Here is a 21,503-nt window from a genome sequence, read left to right on the forward strand (position 1 = left end):
TCTTGATTTGCACTTTGGCTTTGCTTTACTGACTCTGACAAACTTCTGGTTGTCCAATAAAAAGCTTTCCAAAGTGAAAATACTTTCAAAATCTTGTGGACAGTGGAGTTTTCTGCAGCAACATATTGGGAAATTCACAAAGCAGAGCAATTTCCTTCACTTCTTGCAACAGCTTTTTTATGCTTTTGTCAACAATAGGTTCATCAAACAGATTACATTAAACACAAAGAGAAGCAAAGAATTTCATCAAGCCCATTACATAGAAGCAATTTGCACCAGATTTTGCATCAAGTCAAACACAGCAGGTGAGGTGATCAAAGAGAAAGAGGTTAATTATATCTATTCCACTCCAAGAGGTTTTTCTAACTTGAGTACATCTATAGGTACAGTTCATGGTAAAGTTTCAATTTTGCAAATAAAAGGGACCTAATTTTAAACCATTAATTTTTTTAATATTTTGATTTGTGTTCTAGTTCAAATCCTCCCTGCCTTTCTTAATCCAGCTCCCCTAGTCTGACATTCATCTCCTTAATTAACTCAGCTGTTTCTCATTCCAGTAATTATTCCTCTCTAGTATTTAAGCATCTGGTTTTCTCTTAGTTCTTGTTTAATCATCTGCTGCTTGCTTGTGCATTTCAGTATGCCTGGTAAACACAGGATGTTTGTGCAACTTTAAATTCTACGCATCTTGTACTTTTCATTAACTTGTGATAAGACTGCCTCAACCTTTTCTGCATTTGAAACTTAAACAGCTATGATTTATAACACTAATGCCTTCTATCACCTGTTGCTTGTAAACCCAGCAGGCTGTTCCTTTCATTCCTCTGTGCCAAAATTAACACCAGTTTTCAGTAGATGGTATTTTTTCAGAAAGTTGCATGAAGCAAACAACTCTGCTCTTCAGTATTAGGTTTTAGCAGGCTTTTCCCAAAATGTCTTATTTAAATGTGGAAAAATTCTAACACAGATTGATGTCTTCAGAGTAGGAAGCTCTGGTTCGTCCACAAATACTGTTATGATTATGTCCCTTAATGGTATTTGAGACAAACAATATAAATAATTCTGCATGTTGCTCACATAAACAATTAAATAAGTACATTAAACTTTTTTTTAACTTTTAACTGTTTGTGGCTGTTGTTCAATTGAACTAACACAAATTATTACTTATTGTAATAATACGTACTACTTTCAAATTAACACTGTACTTAATCTGGTATCTGCTTGACAGAAAAACATATTTCTTTTCTATAATTGGACTTAAAACAAGTTTAAAAACTTCTAGATAACTTGGTTTTTCAACAAGGTGTGCTGTTTGTATAAAATGTGAAGTTGAAATGCAGATGAAAAACTTGACTGTAAAAACTATAAACAGAATATGAATCTTTTATAAAATCCTTTAGGAAAAAAAAGGTGAAAGCTGCAATATAAAACTGGAAAGTCAACTGGCAAGCCTTGAAAATGAAAGTTAATCCCAAGAAATTTTAATCCTTTTGAGTTGTGATCTACAGCAATCATTGCAGAAGCAACATTTTTTTGCACCTTACTTTGTGTTGCCTCTTTACTCAGCTCATTAGGTGTGTTTGTGAATTCAGCTCACACTTCTCAGTTTGCAGGTAATCATGATTCCAGTGAACCTCCTTAACCTTTGCTCTAGACGCTTGGACTGCATGAGTAAAGTAATTAGAACAAGGTGGTCTCTTCCAGATGGATATTTTTGTCAATATGTTGCTGCATTGTCACATTAGGTAGGTTTTGTCATCGGATCATTCAGAGGCCGAAGTTGTGGTTAGTTTAATTTTATTCCCACAAGCTTCAACAAATTGGTAGGAAAACTGTGTACATGCAATCTGGTACTCTTTAATAAGTTATAATCAAAAACATGTGCTCCTTGACATACTGAACAATTATGTGCGAAAGGAATTCAGCTGTCCAATTGTAGAGGGGTGAAAAACAAGTTATAGGTTAATGAAAACGCTAAGTATGAATATAGAAACCCCAACATTATTTTTCTTTTTCTATTTTTTTATTTCTCGTTGTAATAAGTTTTTTTTTTTATTTCAGTTGTTCAGCTCACAACCGCTAGGGGGCGTCTGTCACGTTGGTGGCATGTAGAAGGTTGGCCACACAGAAGAAGAAAACATTTTCCTGTTAGATGCCAAGGGCAGTGTGTCTAAAAAAAAAAAAGGGCAGTGTGTCTCGTCATTTCTACACCACAGGTCAGTAAATATGTATATTGATGCATGTATATTCGTTCCACTTGAGAGTTGAAGATGTTATTAAATCGAGTGTTAACTGGTGAGTCACGTTATGCAGTTTGAACAATATTGTGTTCAAAACAGGACATATTTCCGAAAGCTAATGCTAGCGGACCTTGTTAATTTTTGTGAGCTAGCTAAATTCCAGAGGTGGGAACTCGAGACACATGACTTGGATGATGACATATACCAATCCTCGTCTATGTTGACCGTCAGTGGTTTGTTTTGCTAATAACGAGAAATACCTTTATGCAATGAAATGAAATTGAAATCAAGTGAATAAGCTTTTTCAAGATATAGGTCATTAAAAATTATGGATATAAACAGTTCAATGAGTTGGCGTTGGGGCCACAATCTTTTGAAACATGGGAGCTACGTGTGTGTGTGGCAATTTGTTGAAATTGTAGTTTGTCAATTTATAGAACATTGGTCAATGCGTGTCTCTTGACAAATGAGTAACTAACTACAGAAAGGCACTTTAGGAAATAAAACTTTAAGAATTGCCACCAGCCTTGAAACAAAAGTAAACCAGTAATAACTGTGGAATTTCAAAGTGATTCAATTTGATAGGCATGTCCTACTTTTTGCGTTTGTTTGGTTTTAGATGGAAAATAGTGGAAGTATACCACCAAAATGAGTGGGAAACACTTAATGGCCTCAATTGATTTAAAGCAAAAGTTGCTTTAAATCAATTAAAGCAACTTGGATAAACTAAAAAGTATTCGGGAAGGTTTGTAAGTTCACCATCCTCGATTTTTCACAAAGACTTGGGAAGGGCTTCTATCAGCCATTTCTCTTTGTCACAATGAATGAGGACACCATACCCTCAGCAGTGCTCAGATGAAGCCAGAGTAACTTTGTTGCCCGTGGTTCTGAGAAATCTTAGAAAGATCTTTGGCTTTTTTTTTTTTTTTTTATTGATTCATTTATTCTCAAGGCACTGTTTGTCTGGCTGTGGCACATTGATAGAGCGAACTGAGTGACTAATAATCCAAAGAGCTCTCGGCCAGAGAAGGTGTCTGTAATGGTGCAGCTCGCTTTGACTGATTCCTTCTGCCATGAAATATGAGCGTCTCCCTGTTTACCAGCTGATGACAGTACATTTCCCCCTTTAATGTCTGTATTATAAAAGCCAAGCATGCTGACGCTCCCAATGCCTCGTTTCTCTCTTAGCTTTTCAGTATTAGTCATGCATAGTTTGTGTTCTTTTGCTTTAATGACAACTTCTGTTGTATGTGTGTGAAAATGACACAGAAAATGCTCTAGAAGAAAGAAAAATAATAAAAAAAGGAGTGGTTTTAATGATATGGAGGCGAATGACGGCAAGAACTTTTGAGGGGCTTAATCAGTGAGGACTGCGGTGGCCTCAGAGGCAGAGCGTCGTCTCATTAGGAGCACAATAGTAGTTGGTTACAGATGCACTTCTTGGGGTAAAGAAGACCCCTGCTCTAGAGAACTCATGTGAAATGTGAGCATATGTTCAACACCTTGATTGGCCTTTTTATCATGATGTTTATATCCTACAGCTGCCTCCCGGGAGGTGACAGGGAGCAGCTTAATCAGCGGGTATGGCGGTGCATCGTCCGGCAATCTAAGACAGGCTGTATGTCACAGCATTGATCAGGTGATTAAACAGTCAGCAGAATGCGGTTTATCATGGTTATTCTGTTGGTAAATACTGGGGTTTCATTTATCCCATTTTTTTTTTCTTCTTGGAAGAAGGTGGAGGATGAGTGAAGAACGATGAAGGAAGACTGCTTCGTCATCTGGCTGGTAGCTGTTAGGTCGTGGGACGTTCATTTAGCCATTTATCTGACCGCTCTGCTTCTCTGACTGTAAGTTAAGCTCTGATTGGTTGTTGGGAAAGCTTCTTAAAAATACTAATACAAATATATTATAATAACCATCCCAAAATAATATGGTTAATAATCAAGCTCAATATTTCACAGTAAAACAGCTTTCCTTTCCTTGTTATGAGATAAAAAACAGTTTAGACTCAAGTCTCAGTCTAGGCACAATTGAAAGTTTTCAGTGGGCAATTCTAAGTACAGTCTGACGTATTTTGTTTTATATTATCTCTGCAGGATGCTCATGGCTTCTGGTATTCAGTACATTACATTTGGATTGTCAAAAACAAATTTTATGAACCCAACACTCACATACACATCTGCCTGCACAAGTTTTGTGGGACTGACATCATGTCTTTGTGGTGGTCACTACAAAATGTCAACTTTTTATCCTTTGTAGCTAACTTAGCAATGCAATTAGTCACTCTGCATTTGTCCCCAAACTTTAACTTTTAGAACGATGTCCTCAATATTTCCTCATAATGTTCTTTGTTAGTGATAAATTACATGCTTGTGTAATTTTTGTAAGAGCATTTTTACGACACAAAACATCTAAAAACGTTTCATTCAGAAGTTAAATAATGTCTCCCTGGAAGGTGGGGTTCAATAAATGTCTCTTTCAAATATCATTGAACTCTTTATGCCCCAAAAACACGACTGGAGTCTATGAATTTACAAAGAGCAGCTGGTAGCATTTGAAAGTTTATGAAGAGACATAAAGTCTGCTTTATGCCATTAAATATTTATTCGCTACAAAAAGTCCAACGCTGACTGGGAGTACCTTTCCGTTTCACTTCAACGTACAAAGGGCAGTTTTCAAGGGACGCCATAAAAGTTTAATGACTCTGTAAGGACACTGATGGAGCATCACGTATTGAGACTGGAAATGGATTAAAATCCTGCACTGCAAGATGAAATGACCAGAATAACACAATTTAGCTGCCGGTTGACTCATTATGGAAATCAGAGAAGGGGATTATTATCGAGGTTTACTGATCAGAAATCCCTGGCAGCTGCATATGGAGAGCACGGCTGAGTGTGGGCTTCATTTGGCTTTCAGAAAATGCAGCGAGTGAAACAAGATGAAGATTGCAAATTTGGGAACATCAAAACTGTGCCTCTTTGGGTCTCAGCTCAGCAAAGACAATACTGTTTGGTTATTTCTTGCAGGGATTCATGGGAATTTTCCAGACACGGTTAACTTCTACCGGCTACAACCACAAAACGTCTCGGAAGTGGAGTTTCACTCTCAAATCTGATCCATTTATTAATGGGGGATGGCCAGCTGAGTTGTAATGAAATCTATCTGATAGATGCAAGTAATTATTTTGAATATTTTATTTCCTAGGTTATTGTCTATAATCTCTCCATATTTATGTCGAGTACAGAACAAGCTACAGTAGCTAGCATTATGGTCAATCTGTCTATCATTTTCAGTTTTGTACTATAGATGCATATAAATTAACATCTCAAGGCAATTGGTTCAACTGGATAATATTTACTCATTATTATGCTTTAATAACTTTTACAGAGTACTCTATTTTTTCTTCTTTACAGAAAAAATACATTATACATATATTGCATAAAATGTCAACAAAATACATTGTAATTTTTGGAGGTAAAGTGAAAAAATTCCTGAAAATAATTTACCAAGGCACTGCAGATGCTGGCAGCTGGTTATTTATTCAGCAAAAGCGTTTTAGCAAAACTGATTATGCTTGTTTGCATTTCTTCCACCTGTTGTACATTCCAGTGAAATTAGAGGGAACCCTCTAATTCTATTGTCCTGAAATTACAATGTCAGCCCTCAGGAGGGAGTAACATGTTTACTCGCTCCAGTAGTCCTTGTGCAAAGTGACAGCAGTGGGAGTCCCTGTGCACATATTTCCTCCTCTTTTTTTGTTTTTGTACCAAGCTCTTCCTTCAGGTTTCAGGGTAAAACAACTCAAGTATTATTTCAGATGAATAGATGTTCACTCTATTGGCAAAAAACATCTAAACATCCAAACATGCATTTATGTGCTGCATAAGATAGCTCCTTAGCTTTGCAGTTAAAGTCCGGTCAGCTTTTTTACTGTCCACTTACTGACGACAGTAAAGTAAAATTTTTTGGCCAGTGAATCTGAATATTTCATGTTTGAAAGGAACTGTGATTTTTAATTACATTGTTTTGGATTGTTTGGTCCCTGTTGTCATCAACAGGCTTAAGAGTGTTGCCAGTGAGCGGCAGGTGCCTCGTAAACCCACTAATCGCTTTTTAATGGCTGCATTTCAAATTAGACAAAACTTTTCAGAAGTTTGCTTGGTAACTTCTCTAGCTAAACTCATGAGGCATATGTGGAAATATTGATTTTGTGTCGCACAAACTTCTTTGTTATGGTTTTATTCTTTGGAATTACATTCTAATTGGATCAGATTGGACCCAGTTATTAACCAGAATGTGTACGACTGAAATGAATTGATTTAATATAACTCGATTTGAAATGAACCTGTGAAGCAAAGTGCTCTGAAATTACTTTTTATTTTTAGTTGAATTGAGTTTGAAGGAGAAATTAAAATGCAAAAAGTGTCAGAAGGTAAACAAGTAAACTTGGGCATTAAGAATGTGCTGCAACATGGATGACAAACAAAACTTAAAACTGCCTCTAAATTTTCTAGCCAACATCAATAATTTCATTTCAAGTTGTTTTTCTGTGAATAGATTGTTCTCTTAAGTGCTAGATTTATCTTTTGATTTTTTTTTTCCCTTCATAATGGTGGTTTTAGTATCTTTTCCGGTGTCTTTGCACATTTTTATTAATATATTCACAAGTCAGCTATACTTGCATCTAATAATACGGATATTCAGAGTTAATTTCTCATCAGAGACGGAAATCTTGTTCTAATTTTTTAGCAGTGTCCGGCGTTACCACGGTAACTGCATTCCTAAGACGCACTCCTCATCTTCTTTTTGATAGCTTAATGTTATAGCTGATGTACTATTGCTTTACGTCCTGGAAAGACGTTGCAGCCTCCTGGGTGTCTGCAGCTTTAATATCTCTGCCTTACATTTGTTTCTGTAATGAGTTCTAAATTTAAAATGAACTCTTTCCTGGATGCCATGCATTTCACTTCAAAATGTTAGAATACAAGTACATTTAAGATACTTTCAGATTTCATGCATTGCAGCCTTCAGTTTGTGCTGTTCCTCCTGAAGAAAGCCTCCTGTGATCATCAAATCTTGATATGAAATTACTTTTTAATTTGTTTTCAAGGGATCAATAAAATGTAACTTTTTACCATTCTGCAACTTTTTTTTCTTTTAAATGTTTGATTCATCTCCCAGATGTTGACTCACCAGAAACAGCAATTAGTCTCATGCTGTGATTCTCTGAGTGGTTCCTCAGCGGCGCGGCGCAGAGCATTGTGCGAGAAAACGGCCAACCTCACGCTCAGAAATCATTTTAGAAAGCATGCAGACTTTTTTGACCATGTCCAATTTTGTCATTTAAATACAGCTTTGAAAGAAGATGCAGTGATGAACAATTAACTCCACTGATGGTCATGGATCTTACACCTAATGAGTCAATGTCCCTAAAGATTGGATTTTGATTGGACTGCATTTAAAAAACACCTGATACCTGTACAAAGCCGGTTGAGAGATACGGGCAGAAGGAGTCCAGTCCTTCTGTTTCTGCGAGATTTAAGAGGGATAAAGCATCCAGGTTGAGTTTAATAAACACACTTTTCTGTCCGATCATCAGAGAGTGCAACCACCTCTATAAAAGCTGATTAACATACAGCTTCCCATTAACACAATGCCAAGTTAGAAAGAGATTAGCAACGACCTTCAAATAAGCAATTGTTGCTGTTCATCAATCTGGCAACGGTTATAAATCATATTCCAAACAATTTGAAGTTCGTTATTCAGCAAATACAGATAAATACACAACTGGAGAAAGTTTAAGACAGAAATCAATCTTGACAGAATTTGATCTCTAAATGCATTTACCTAAAAGTCGAGCTTTAGTTAACCTGTTAACTAGTAAAGGTGTGTGAGATTCTGCATACCTTTGTATCGATCCAAGACCAAGTAAGTTCAGAGCCTGTATCACTAATAATAATACTGATAGTGATATTTTTTAAGTTTGATATATCACCAAACATCTGATCTTTAGGTGTTTTTTGTGGTAGGACAGTATTTAGACAGTTTATGCATGATTTTTGTGCGTTTTTCCTAAATATAGTGGAAAAATATAGAATTTGAGAGCAAATTGAGGAAGAGTTGAGAAATTGCAACACGTAAAACAAATTCAAGAGGGAATCTGACACAAAAGTGTCTTACCTCGCAAGTATCAGCGCTGTATTGATAACAATGTGGTATTGATATTTAGAATAAGTTAGTTTGGAAGCAAACAAATCTGTCTTGTTTGGAAGGGTTGAACAGTGTAGCATTGCAGACTTGCATCTGATCTTTACAATATTCCCCAACATCATGCCCACGCTCAAAAAAGAGACTTCAAACATACCAGAGCGCCAACATCTGACTTTTTAATTTGCTGGAGTGCATGGTACAAAGACGCATTTCTCTTCCTTCTCCTCGCTTCAAAGACCACGAGCCCCTTCAACGGAAATGGAAACTGGCTTCAATCTTCTGGAGGCGATCACTCCTCCGTTCTTTAAAATGAGATAACTTCAGGCAAGGGGAGAGACATCAGCAGGGAGAGGGACAGGATGTGTGTTTAAAAATAGAATTTCAAATGACTAAATGAAGAAATGGCATCTCCTGGGAGGGCTGAAAATTGTGTTAAATTGCAGTGGTTAGAAAGCAATTACCAATGGGAGGTAGGGTGGAAAAACAAACCGCATCTAAACATGTTTAAATGTTTAATTCATTGTCATTATGTTCAACTCTTGGTAATTTGTCAGTTTACTTAGCACCGTGTCTTTGCAGTGAAAGTCTTACATGGTGATATGATTTACACATGGAATGTCGAATAACCAGTTTATGTGATTCAATAAGTGGCTTTAGTCGCTCGGTGGTTGCAAGGAATGTAAACACCTACACAGCTCTGATCACATTTGAGTTTTTGCTGTGGAAAAAGTAACAAACAAGCAAACATGTTTGGATTGAAAATGTCTAATTTCTAAACTGTCCATAGAAATTAGGATAACTATGATAGAAAAGTGAAGGAGTTTTAAACATCTAAGTTAGTGGTCTTTTAGTGAAGATTGACGAGTATAAACAAGGTTTCCCTCAGAAAACTTGCGAAGCCCGGTGTTAGGGCAGTCATTCATCCAGCTGCCCGTCGTGTTTCTGAGTTTAAAAATGTTTAAAGTTGACAGGAAATTTGAACATATCACTTGATAATTAATTACGTGTTATTAAAAGATTTGAAGATTGATACATGTACATAAAGTCTTAAAACATGCAAGCATTTTTAAAAGATTTAATAAAAAATAAGCGATGCTTAGCCTGGAGGGAGCACAAGTAAAGCCTGGTGGCCCGCCAGGCTTATAAAACACTGGAGGAAACCCTGATAAATCAGCTGGGATTGAACTGGGCTCTATTTGTAGTGATGCTCATTTTAGAAGATGCAGTTGAAGGAATGTGGAGGAACGTTGACCTGCTGGAGTTGCTCTGTTTACACCTGCTGGTTATAACGTGGAGCTTTCCTTGTTTACAGTGTCTTGAATCTGTCTTCTTGGTTGCAGGGAACAATCCTCAGACAAACTTCAGAGGAAATATTTGAGCCAAAAGACATGCAGGCAGTCCTACCAGAGGGGGAACAGTATGAACTCAGATTACCCTGAAGTACAGATTGTGGTAAAGTCAAATTTTTGTTCTGTAAAATACTAAAAATGTAAGAACTTTTATATGGATTTAAAGTGACAGGACATCGCAAAGTAGTGCATTTATTTTACAGATAAAAAATATGAAAAGTGCATTATGTACTTCTTTGTAGAACAACCTTTCAGTTTCCATATAGCAGAAAGTCTTAGGAGTCATGACTCTACTATAGATGACATTTTGCAGCCGTTCTTATTTGGAAACTGGATCTAAGAGGAAATGGGCCTGAATTCAAAACTAACCCTGCACTAATCAGTGTATTTTTCATAAAAATATGTATATATTTTTTTTACACTTCATAATTATGCACCACTTTGTGTTTGTTTTTACATAAAAATCCATATAAAGCACATGAAAGTATGTAGCTGCAGCTTGATAAAAGGTGAAAAAGTGATGCTGATTATTTACCTAATAGGTCTGATTAACCAAATTTAAAGCATCTGACTCAGCAAACACAATTTTATATCTGCTTTATAGTGTGACTTTCATTGTTCGATCCCTAAAAGCGTTCGTCAACCTTCTGGCCTAAATAATGGACTGGAAGCACCACGTCTGTGTGTTTAAGCACATTGAACCTTCAGAGTGTAAAAAATAAATACAAACAGTTAAAATAAGGCACAGCCGAATCAGTCACTACAACACATGAAAAAGAGCTGCAGTCTAAGACCAGACTGAATAGGTTTGGGTTAGATGTAACAGTCAGTGAGCGAGTTTATCTTATTTATGCATTATGCTTGTTGCTGTTTGACGTTTCATCATTTCCAATTACTTCTTTGTACTCTGAAGCCGACCGACTTCACCTCTCTGACGGCTCCCATTAGGTTCACACTGAGAAGGTCATAGATTGCTTTTTTATCATCGCTTCTGGAAACTTTTCAGTTTTAGCATATTTTTGTCCAGAAGTCAGTCTGGACTCACTGAGTCATCGGCTGGTGGAAAAATACACATCAATCACAGAGATTAATTCTGGGAAAGGCTGCGTGTTTTTTTTGTTACTTTTTTTATTTTTTTATTGTTGTTTGACTTTGAAAAGCAATGACAGACATTCAAATTAAAAAAACCATTGACAGCAGCAAACAAGCTCAAAGAATGTTTTTTTATTGACAGAAAAATGACTGATATATTCGCTGTCCTTTCATTTCTGGATGTGTCGCAACCCAAAGCGTCATCCTTTGCTTTTTTTTGTTTTGTTTTTTTCAAAATCAAACAATAATTATTGTGTCTCAAAAAGCTGCAAATAAACAAGGAAGCTCAATCATGAAATGAGATTAAAATCATGCGTCAGTCAGTGCTGAAGTGGTGGAATATTATTCATGTGTTCAGTGGGTGGACCGTTTTAGTGCATGGTAGAGGCGTGATCTAAACAAAGTTTACCAAGAGTTTACAAAGGCACATATTTTCCTGTTGAGTTTTTCATTCATAAGCTTATAATTATCAATTTTGTGTGCATTTTTTAAATTATTTAGCTTTATTTAATTCTAAGCGGAAAGCAGGCTAAAGTTAGCTAATAGAAGCAAAGTTGGCACAACACACCTGATTAATCTGTAGTTTAATCAGGTGTAATCTATAGTTGGCAGAATGAAAACTTTGGGATGGCTGAAACTCGAAGAGCTCTCAATGGGTTGACGGTTATTGATTACTAGTGATAGGGAGCTCCTTTGGAAAGAAAACCATGTTACCCAGTGGAAGCTGAAGTCGCTTTATTCGTCTAACAAGGTGTGCAGGCACAACTTAGTAATTTTTCTTCATTAAAGGTGCAAATTTATGGTTGGAATTTATGCTGAACATGAACACATTAATATAAAAACAGAGCCAGGGCAATAATTACTCAGACTTAATAGATATTGCAGGTGACAGTTGTACACACTCACCGATTTGAAGATATACACTCAGGTGTGTTGCATATGTCTGTGTGTCCTTATGTAAGCACACAACGGACATGTCTGCCTGCTGGTAGCTTAGTCATCTCAGCATTTGCATGCAGATATGCAACACAGAGTCATTGTTTTAGATGAACTATATTTTATTTTATTTTGATGATGCTTTTGGCCACTAGGGAGCACCAAAACAAACTAATCCAGAGGGTGGCATATTAAAGTAATGCAAAGGTGTATATTTATATGTTTAGCACAATGGTTGAGTTCCTAGGACAGCATGTTGGGGCTATTGTAAATAATAAAAAAGAATAAATGTCTGCCAAAAAGAAATTTAAACATTTGAGTTTGAAGAGTAAAAAAAAAAACCTCAGAAATGTTCTAGCAAAAACAAGGAAATTTCAGAGTTGGAAGAGTAGCAGATTTGCTTGAAAAAATTCACACCATTTGAGTTGACAAAGTTCATTAAAAAGGCTTCAGAGGCTGATCAGTTTAAAATGCATATTTTACACTTTGTGTGCATTATTACTTCTGAATGCAACCTCCGAGGCACATACAGAGCATTCAAGCAATGTCATAAAGTTATGTTGAAATTGCATGAAATATCTTCTACAAAAAAAACTAATTTGCTTCAACTAAGGTTGCTAATAAAATGATAGAAATACTGCTGGTGTTCCCTTCTCCTCAGCGAGGCTGAAACTGATGGCGTAGATCCAGAAAATTTCCATAAAAACATAAATATCTTAATGGAGACATGATTTCTGCTGTGTTAGTATTGCAATTTATACATAAATGTAGGTTGATGATCTGTTGCCACAGTGAGTAGCATCTCTGCAGCAGCAAATTCAAAACAAACGTCTCTACCTGATGACGTCGCCCGATGAAGTGCAGCACTGAATTCCCAACATAAATCATGCATATCTCATTTTGAACAAAGATTAAATAACCAATAAACACAGAAGTCTGTTTATTAACCTCTCGTATCAATTTAGAAGATGCTTTATGAGTCACGATGCAAACTCATTAAGTTCATTAACCGCACCATAATCCACTGTAATCCTCGGTTATATGTAATGTAATAAACAATGGGAAATTATTTATCAACCTGCCATGACAAACAACTGATAACGCCCACATTGAAGCTGATGTCTGTGCAGAGTAGCATAAATCACAGGAAAGAGCATCAAATCATCAAATGTCTTGATTTTGATTTAGATTTTTTTGTAAAGTTTCTCATGAGTCCACCTGGTATCCTGCCAGATCTGTCGAAACATTGGGACGCCTCCTCTCTGAGAACCCCCTGTTGAGTCTCGTCTTTGCTGCGCCGCTCCTATTAAAGCTCCTCCTGTCAACAACCGCTGCCTTTTAATTGCACAGCTCCTTGTCTTTCGTGATTACGTTGTCAAACGCGGAAGAGTCAAGAGTGATAACGGCGGAGCGGCTGGTCCCTCTCGTCAAGGCTGATCCGTCTTTATCACGGGAGACATCGCTGTGAGGAGAGGAAGAAAGCGACCCAGGGAGCAATTAGGCATACAAAAAGAACACTGTCACTTCGCTTGCAATCACGAAGCAGCAAAAAATACAGAAACTATATTTAATCTCAACACCAGGAGTAAAGCAACAAAAATTACAATGTGGCTCCTTCTTTCTTTTTTTTAATAATATAAAAGCATCGTATCATGCTGTCAGGGAAAACCGATAGCACAGGTTTTAATTACGGTGCAGATGCTTTAATTATAGATTGTTTTGTTTATCTGTAGTTCCCACAATCTTTGAGAAAGTTTGCCTTCAGAGGTAATTTATCTTTGGGGGCGAGAGGCGCCTGAAAATGGAGCTGTCTTTGGAGTTTCTGCCTTTGTGTTCAGCTCACTTAAATATTTATGCCTTAGATAAAGTCTGGTGTCATCAGGAATGAGTTTGCCAACCTGCAGGTGGTGGGGCGTGAATCATTGACTCGTAGTTGCATCAACAACAGGAAGCACAAGAGAAGTTGTGAGGTCAGCGCCGCAGCCAACCATCCCAAAGGAGAGAACTAAAACCAAATACTTTAAAAGGTTTTCTGCCAATATCTTCAAATGATTTCAGTTGGACTTCATTATCCACCGGCTAATGGACGCAGAGCAGTTGAGATCATGTCAGCCTTTTGGGATTGTGTGGATAAAGAGATGGATTCAGCAGATGAATCCATCTCCTTCCTGTCAATAATCTGTGCCATAAGCATATCTTCAATTCCTACCCTCTAAGCTTTTTAATAATGTGTGAATAAATAAGTTACTGCTTGATTTTTAAAGGTAATGCATTTTTTTCCCATCTGCTGCCAAAGGAAACTGCAAGGTTTCAGAAGCTTTGTGTTCTTTACTCCATGGCGATAACACCTGCAGATTTAATAAATATTCTCCATGTGATTTATTTTATAGACTGTGGTCCTGTTTTATCAGTACAAAGCAAAGCTCTGCCGGGTAACGCATGATTATGAACCCGGCTTCCTGCCGCAGCCCAGACGTCTGTCAGCTCGACACCGCTGCAAGGGATGATGGGGGACGTTGTTTGTTTACTGTGTGTGAAGTGATCAATGGCAGCACCGGCCTGCGAGAAAACCGTCAGGGTCAGTGTTCCTCTGAGCACCGGGGAGTATCAAGGAAGAAAAAGAAAAAAAAACTCCAGATGACCCCACTGGGTGGCCGGGTTCTCTTTATTCACCGGATTCAACATTCACACATGCATGGATTCATAGAAGTTGCTGCACAGGCTTGCAAATCACTTGCCGGCGGCAAGAGTATGTGCATGTAGATGAGCCTGTGCCTGGATGCTGGGGACAGGATATTCATCGCCATCGGGTCCTGGGAACATAAACATGACGGGTCGGCTAGGAGGAGGTGGGACGGCAGAGGACAAATGGTCACAAAGTCACTGTGTGGCTGAAACGCAGATTAACCAAGAGAAGACTCAAAATCCTGACCAACACAGCTGTCCTGAAGGCTGGGTCAACGTTTGTAACTATGAGGCATTGTCTGTGTTTATCATTGGAAACTGAGGCGGAAGGCTGCGGATGGAAAACGCACAGTTCCGATGCCAAGAGGAGGGATTAAAGGATCAGAAATTGACAGAATATAAAAGACAAGACAGCTAGGAGGGGGAGATAGAAACGTGTTCAGGGGAAGGAGGAAGAAAGAAACTCAGACGCAGAATAAATTATGAGCAGCCAAGATGGACAGGACTGGCTGGTGGTGAAGAAGAGAGAATTTAGATTATGCAAAAAAAACATATAAAATGGCACAGAAATAAAATCAACATTTTGCTTTTTTCTTTTGTTTTGTTGCATTTCTCCTGCCAAAGACAAGGAGGGAGGCAAAATTAAAGGGCAAAAAAATCCCATGAGCAACAGCAAATCTTTAATATTTGGATAATCAGAAGTCACAGTTTCAGCTCTAAAACATGGAAAATTAAAGTATTTTTCTTTTGGAATATTACAAATATGACATGCTAATGTGGTGGATATGCTAACTTACATGTTGTCAAAATCACAGCTGTAAAGTGTTTTGATTTTATTTGCAAGAGTGCCAGGACCTGTACCTTTGCCTAATTCACCAAAAATAATAAAATAAGAAACATGAATGACAGTTACAGCTGTTAAAATTATGTGAAACCACTTTAAAAGAAATTAATTAAATGAAAAATAAACCCAGGAGAAATTCACCAACCTATTTTTTTTTTCTGCGAGTTTTGCTTTATTTTTCTAACTGACTCAACATGCAGATTGAATTCATATCCATCAAGTTTAGCAGATGCAAATAATTTGCAACAGTTTTTTTTTTTCTTTTTCCTCTTTCATTAGTGTCACCTATTTGAATGACATAAACCGTTTGTTCTAGAAATAATCCACATAAATATCCAAAAATATTTAACGTGACTTTCTTTTCCGTTTACGGGAGAAAAAATTGCCGCCGCTGTCTGTGGATCGATTTTAATGTTTATCACTCTCATAAACATACATATGCACACACAGTTAATACTCATTCTCTGCAACACAATACCCTCTGTTTTCCTTTCTTAATTAGCTTTGTGATTTTATTTTCTTTCATTAATGTAATGTATTACACCATATATTTTCTACTTTGATATTGAATAAAAGTTAATAAAGTAAAAAAAACAAAAAGTTCATCAATGGAAGCTGTCATTTGCTTCTAAAGTATTATAGCTCATAAAATAAAATTATACTACCCCTTATTTATTTAATCTAAAATAATTAGCAGTTATTCATTTTGCTGCACAATTACAGTTGTACTGTAACTGTGGTTGACGATTTTCCTCTGTGGATTTTTTGTTACAGAAGTAAGAGGAAACCAAGGTTTTAGTTCAAATTTAGATTCTCAGTGTGTTGTGATAAGGCTTCCTTATAATCTCTGTTCCCTTTGGGTGCAGGTTCAACTGATTGTCATCTCCAATTATTGCAAAACTCTCCATTTTATTCTTTTATTGCTTCCCACTGTTTTGTCTCCATTTTCAAAAAGAGGAATTGAGATGCAACTTTAGCTGAGTTGGGACACGAATCATTTTATCGCCACTAACTGAGGATGAGGATCTAAAAGGGTAAGAAAGATGAAAAATCTTGATAAAGTTTTTCGCTGAAGAGCTGTGACACCAAACAAGAACCATCTTCAGACGTTTTCCATCTGACAAACCCTCATTTTGTTGGCATTGCTGAAGTTTTGGGTTGCTCATGTTTGTAATTCTGCGTGTTGTTTGCACCGTGATGAAGGGCTTAAGCTTTGAAACGCAAAACTGCAGAATTTAATTGTGTAATCCAGGCTTTGTAAGTAGGGGGGATATGACAGGATAACCAGCACCAGATCCAATCTAACAAGGCACTTTGCTCCGCAGTACACAGCTTTTAGGGGATTGAGGAAGGAAGAGGAAGTGTGAGGTTTTAACAAGGGAGAATTTTGGATCTGGCCGGCTTTGTGACTGCTCGACAGTCACAAAGATGTGTGCGGAAAGAAGAGAGGAAGGCAGGTTGGAGCTCAGGACCCTCGCTTCCTGCAGATGTTGTTTTTGAAATCAGATCCAAGAATCCAAACTTTAGCATATTCCATGGCTGAAAAACCGGAGCTTACATCCAGTCACCATCTGAGAGATGAAATTTTATGAGCAGATTGCATTTTTATTCTTGGCCGTTCAAAACATGCTGCATGTCTGAAACTGTAGTCCAATATGCTCAGTTAAACAAATTTATCTGCTGCTGCAGTTTTATGACGTTGAAGTTGGGCTACCTCTAAAAAGCGAAGTTTTACAGATTCATTAGTTATTCATGAAAAAAAAAAATCAAGTTACCGGTAGTGGCAGCCAGTCAACCCAAAACGTCTCATTAACATCAAATTACATAGTTACAACCAGATACTAACATTCACGTTAATGTTTTATTCAGTTTAAATATTTCTGATATAAAATGCCGACCAGATGACTTGTTTAATGCACAGATCCAAAGAAATAAAGGCAAATTAATCCACAAATGAATAAACTCTTATAGTTATTCCACTAAATATTGATTTCTGAACTCTTCCTGAGTTAAAACATTAGTATTGTTGTTTCTAAATGAATATGAACTTGTTTTCTTTGCATTATTTGAGATCTGAAAGGACTGCGTCTTTGTTATTTTGCCTATTTCTCATTTTCTGCAAGTAAATACTAAATTTTTGATTGGAATTTCAGTCACATGTTATCAGTAGTCCATAGAATAAAAGAACAAGTTCATTTTACTCAAACATAAACCTATAACAAGTAAAACCAGAGAAACTGTTCATTTTAAGTTGTTTCTTTATTTTTCCCAGAGCTGTATTAGCAAATGATGGGGATGATTCAGACGTATATTAAATAACGTTATTAAGTTATTACAGTTGTTGAAAAAACATCGGAAGAGGCAGAGTTTGGTTTTGGCAAATCCAAACTGCCAAAATTCTGTTCATTTTTAGGTAATTAATTAGTTTTTATGTGTTTGGTTGGAATAATTTCCTCTAATTGTAATGTGTTCCACTGGATTTTGTTTTGGTAAAGAGGCTTTATGTTAAAAATATTAAAAATAAGAGCTGCATGAAGGATAACATAATGAAAGCGCTCCATTGTTTCAGTATGATTTAACACTTGAAGGAATTGAAACCCGTGTTTTCAGCTGTCTCTTTTCTCCACCATAATCATATTTAAAAATGAGCTGTTTTCTTGTTTCTGGTCATTCATTATGCCTGCTTAGTGTTTTCCAAACACAAGTTGGAGAAGCCACTCCTCAATTAGTTCAGACTTGAAGAGCTGCATGATCAGCAGAAGGCCACCGCCTGATCCAAGTCGGGACCATCTGGGGTCTTGGCTGGAGACGCTTTGATGTGTTACACAGCTCTTTATTTTAGGGCCAAGAGAAAAAAAATACCCCACCCTGCTAAAATCAGTTCACACACATCAGTCGACTTACAAACTCTCAAATTACAAAACATTTCTCCTGCCAATGTGCAGTAATTAATGTGGCAAAGGAGGAAAATGTATCCAAAGTCATGTGGAGAGAAAAACCAATAAACGATTTTTTTGGGAAAGAATACCAGAAAAAATGCTTTTCTGTCCAGCCATCACAAACATAAGTATGGAAGAGGCCACTGAAAAGAAAAATAATAATTCTGACTTTTTAGCTCTAATCTACAACGCCGTGTTGGGGCCACAGTACACAGGAAATAACGGAAGAGTAACTCATGAATTCTGAGACTAATCTCAGAAACTTTCTAGGAAAAACAAGAACATTTCAGAGCCTGAAAAGTCAAAAAATTAATTAACTTTAATTGACTTTTCAAACTCAAACAAAATTTAATTTATTTTATTTTTATTTATTTATTTATTTTTTTTTTTTTTACATATTTCAGACTTTTGGAGCTCAGAAATGTCAAAAGTTTTTGTAGAAACTTTCTGAAATCTCAAAATTTGAGATTTTTATTTTTAATTTTTATTACAAATTTCAGACTTTTGGATTTCAGAAACTTCCACATTTTTTTTCAAAAAGATTTCTGAGATTCTCTTTCATCTCAGAATTTTTACTTTTATTCTCAGAATTCAGATTTTAATTTTCTTGTATCAAAAGTCGGAAATCTGAGATTAAAATCAGAATTATTTATGTTTTTCAGTTCCTCTTCTGTTTATTTTGCTTGTTGACTGCATTCTAGCTTCAAACATCTACTTTGGACAAAACAATGCAGATATTAACAGAATAAAACCTCTTGTTAGTTTTGAGTAAGTCAGCTCCATGCTAAAATCAAAACTGAGTTTCTTCAGTTTTGATTTTAGTTTTCCTGTTAAAATTAATTCACTTCTTCAGAACCGCTCTGTCTGGACTTTTTGCAAGCACACAACATGGCAGTAATGTAAAAATAATTACTAATATTAGCTGTTTGTCTTCCAACTTGCTCCTTGACCAGCTAATTGGAATTTCTTTGGCTCAAATTCAACACCTCTTATAAAAAAAGAGATGAATAGCATTCAGAAGTGCCAGAGCTTTTTTATTACCTTGTTGTACGTGTAAACTCCTGGCTCAGTCTGACGCCTCCAGCTGGCATTGTGACAGTTTCCCTCTCTGGAGTGCAGTAGCACTAAGACAGTTCAGATTAAGCCCACAGAACTAATTCTCATTCCTCGTGAAGAGCTGATCACTGCAGGTGCAAGTAGTGAGTTAAATTCATCACCAGCGCAGCAGAGGATGCTGCTTTGTCCATTTCCCTCCCAACAAGATTAAACAGGAAACTTCTATCAGCCGCTTTTGAATGTTCAGGCATTCACAGACAACAAGTAACGGCCGAGACGGGAAGAGGCGTGACTTCAGGATCTCAAATCTTTAACATTTGGATTGTATTAGAGGATTATAACGATGCTTTCTCATTATAAAAGTTAAACTATTGGGGGTTTTTTTCTAAAACATAAATGGTACGGTAAAAGTTTCTAAAGCCAACTGATTATTCTAATATAGAGCGTGTTTCTATGGAGGGCCAAAAAAGCCAAATTTAATTAAAAGAGGAATCATTGTCTAACTATTTTAACATTAACCAATATTGTTGGATAATAAATAAGTACTTTGAAGAAATTTGTTACAAGATGATTTGTTTGTGTCACTTTTCCACAATCTACATAAACCTCACATATATTTAGGATTTATTATGTCCAGACTTCATTTAGTATTAGTGTAAGATTCGTGGGTGTCCAGGTACTGTGATTCTCCTTGTAGAATAATCCACAGAAACAATTGAGCTCTTTCTCAATGTCGAACATTTAATTTCTTCTCCGCTCCCAGCCGTTACCACACACCGCCGAAACCCAACGTTCACTCTTCCCCCAACTTCCTTCCGGGGAGCCTTTCACAATAAAACATTTCCAAAACATTTTACATTTTCATAACTCCAATTTTCACTCTTACACTACTTCCCCCTTACAACAAAAGAAGCGTCCCCGCTTCAAACATGGTAAATAAAATGGGGTGAGATTTAGTATGACAAGAAAAACATCCATTTTCATAGTACTACATACTATTATGTAGTACAGGAATTAACTTTTAACACATGAAAAAAAAATAGAATAGAATTTTTTTTTTTTTTTAAATCACAACATGACTGAGAAACATACCGAACAGGACATCAAAAGACATACCTTAACAGGAAGAGGAAAAAAAAAAAAAACAAAACAAACACAACTTCAGAAGTCAGGGCTATACCTGTCTGGAGGGCGAATGGGGCGCCCGTACCTAGTTTGTAGTTTTACTGGGGGTGGAACTGCACTGACTGGTGTGCCTGCTACTGCAGCTGGAATATGGCCTTCACCTTGACCTCTAGATGGAGGAACATGTGCCATGTCAGGTGTCCCCATACTACCATACTCAAATGTACAAGGCCTAGAGCCTGAAAGGGCGGTTAGAGGGGGGGGCCCAGTACATGGTGGAGTATCTGTTACAGATGACCTGGGTACAGGGGACCTATATGGCTTGAGACGGTTGTAGTGTACAACTTTGGGTTTAGCTCTGGGATCAAGTTGGTCTAACACCTCATAGTCAACACCCATGTCCGCCTCCAAATCCAACCGTTTTAAAACTCTGAAAGGACCAGTCCATCTTGGAGCCAACTTATGCCTAGACAAAGCGGGGATGTTAACCCACACTAAATCCCCAGGATCATAAGCTTCATGTCTCACTTGTCTGTCGTAATAGTGCTTCTGTTGTAAGGCTGCAGCAGCAATGTTAGTAGCTGCAACGTCAAAAGCAGAACACAGTTTGTTTAGGACACTAGTAGCATACTCATTAGGTGCACATGTAGGTGTTTGTCTATTGTTAGTGGGAGTACTAAGTAAAAGATCGGCTGGTAAACGAGCCTCCCTACCATGAACCAAAAAGAATGGGGTGAAATTTGTAGTGGAGTGTACACGAGTGTTGTATGCAAACTCAACCTGCTTCATGTGTTCATCCCATTCACCCCCTTTTGAATAAAGGTACTTGGCTAACTGGTCTTTTAGTGATCTGTTAGCCCGTTCCACCATTCCATCTGACATTGAATGATATGGAGATGTCCTCGTTTTGTGTACACCCATCCTTGAACACAGACATTTAATAAGGTCTGAGTCAAACTGACGTCCCTGGTCTGTGTGTAAGCTTTGGGGAACTCCATGACGACAAATGTAGTCCTCAAAC

At 37.1% G+C, this 21,503-nt stretch overlaps 1 protein-coding gene and 1 long non-coding RNA gene across 2 annotated transcripts in view; one reads left to right on the forward strand and one right to left on the reverse strand.

The window, feature by feature from the left end:
• Nucleotides 1-2,061: 2,061 nt before the first annotated feature.
• LOC122826638 (protein FAM180A) overlaps nucleotides 2,062-21,503 on the forward strand; it is a 39,955-nt gene continuing 20,513 nt past the window's right edge. The window contains exons 1-2 of the mRNA XM_044108761.1: nucleotides 2,062-2,216; nucleotides 9,797-9,908. Coding sequence (XP_043964696.1) covers nucleotides 9,876-9,908 — 33 coding nt within the window. The 5' untranslated portion in view covers nucleotides 2,062-2,216; nucleotides 9,797-9,875. The remainder of the gene's footprint in view (nucleotides 2,217-9,796; nucleotides 9,909-21,503) is intronic.
• Nucleotides 12,163-19,566, reverse strand: LOC122826639. Its single transcript, XR_006369834.1, has 2 exons — nucleotides 19,343-19,566; nucleotides 12,163-13,295 (listed from the first exon to the last, which is right to left on the reverse strand). It is a non-coding gene; the product is annotated as an uncharacterized LOC122826639 (long non-coding RNA).

This window comes from Gambusia affinis, linkage group LG23 (assembly GCF_019740435.1).
Source record: "Gambusia affinis linkage group LG23, SWU_Gaff_1.0, whole genome shotgun sequence".
NCBI classification, from domain to species: Eukaryota; Metazoa; Chordata; class Actinopteri; order Cyprinodontiformes; family Poeciliidae; genus Gambusia; species Gambusia affinis.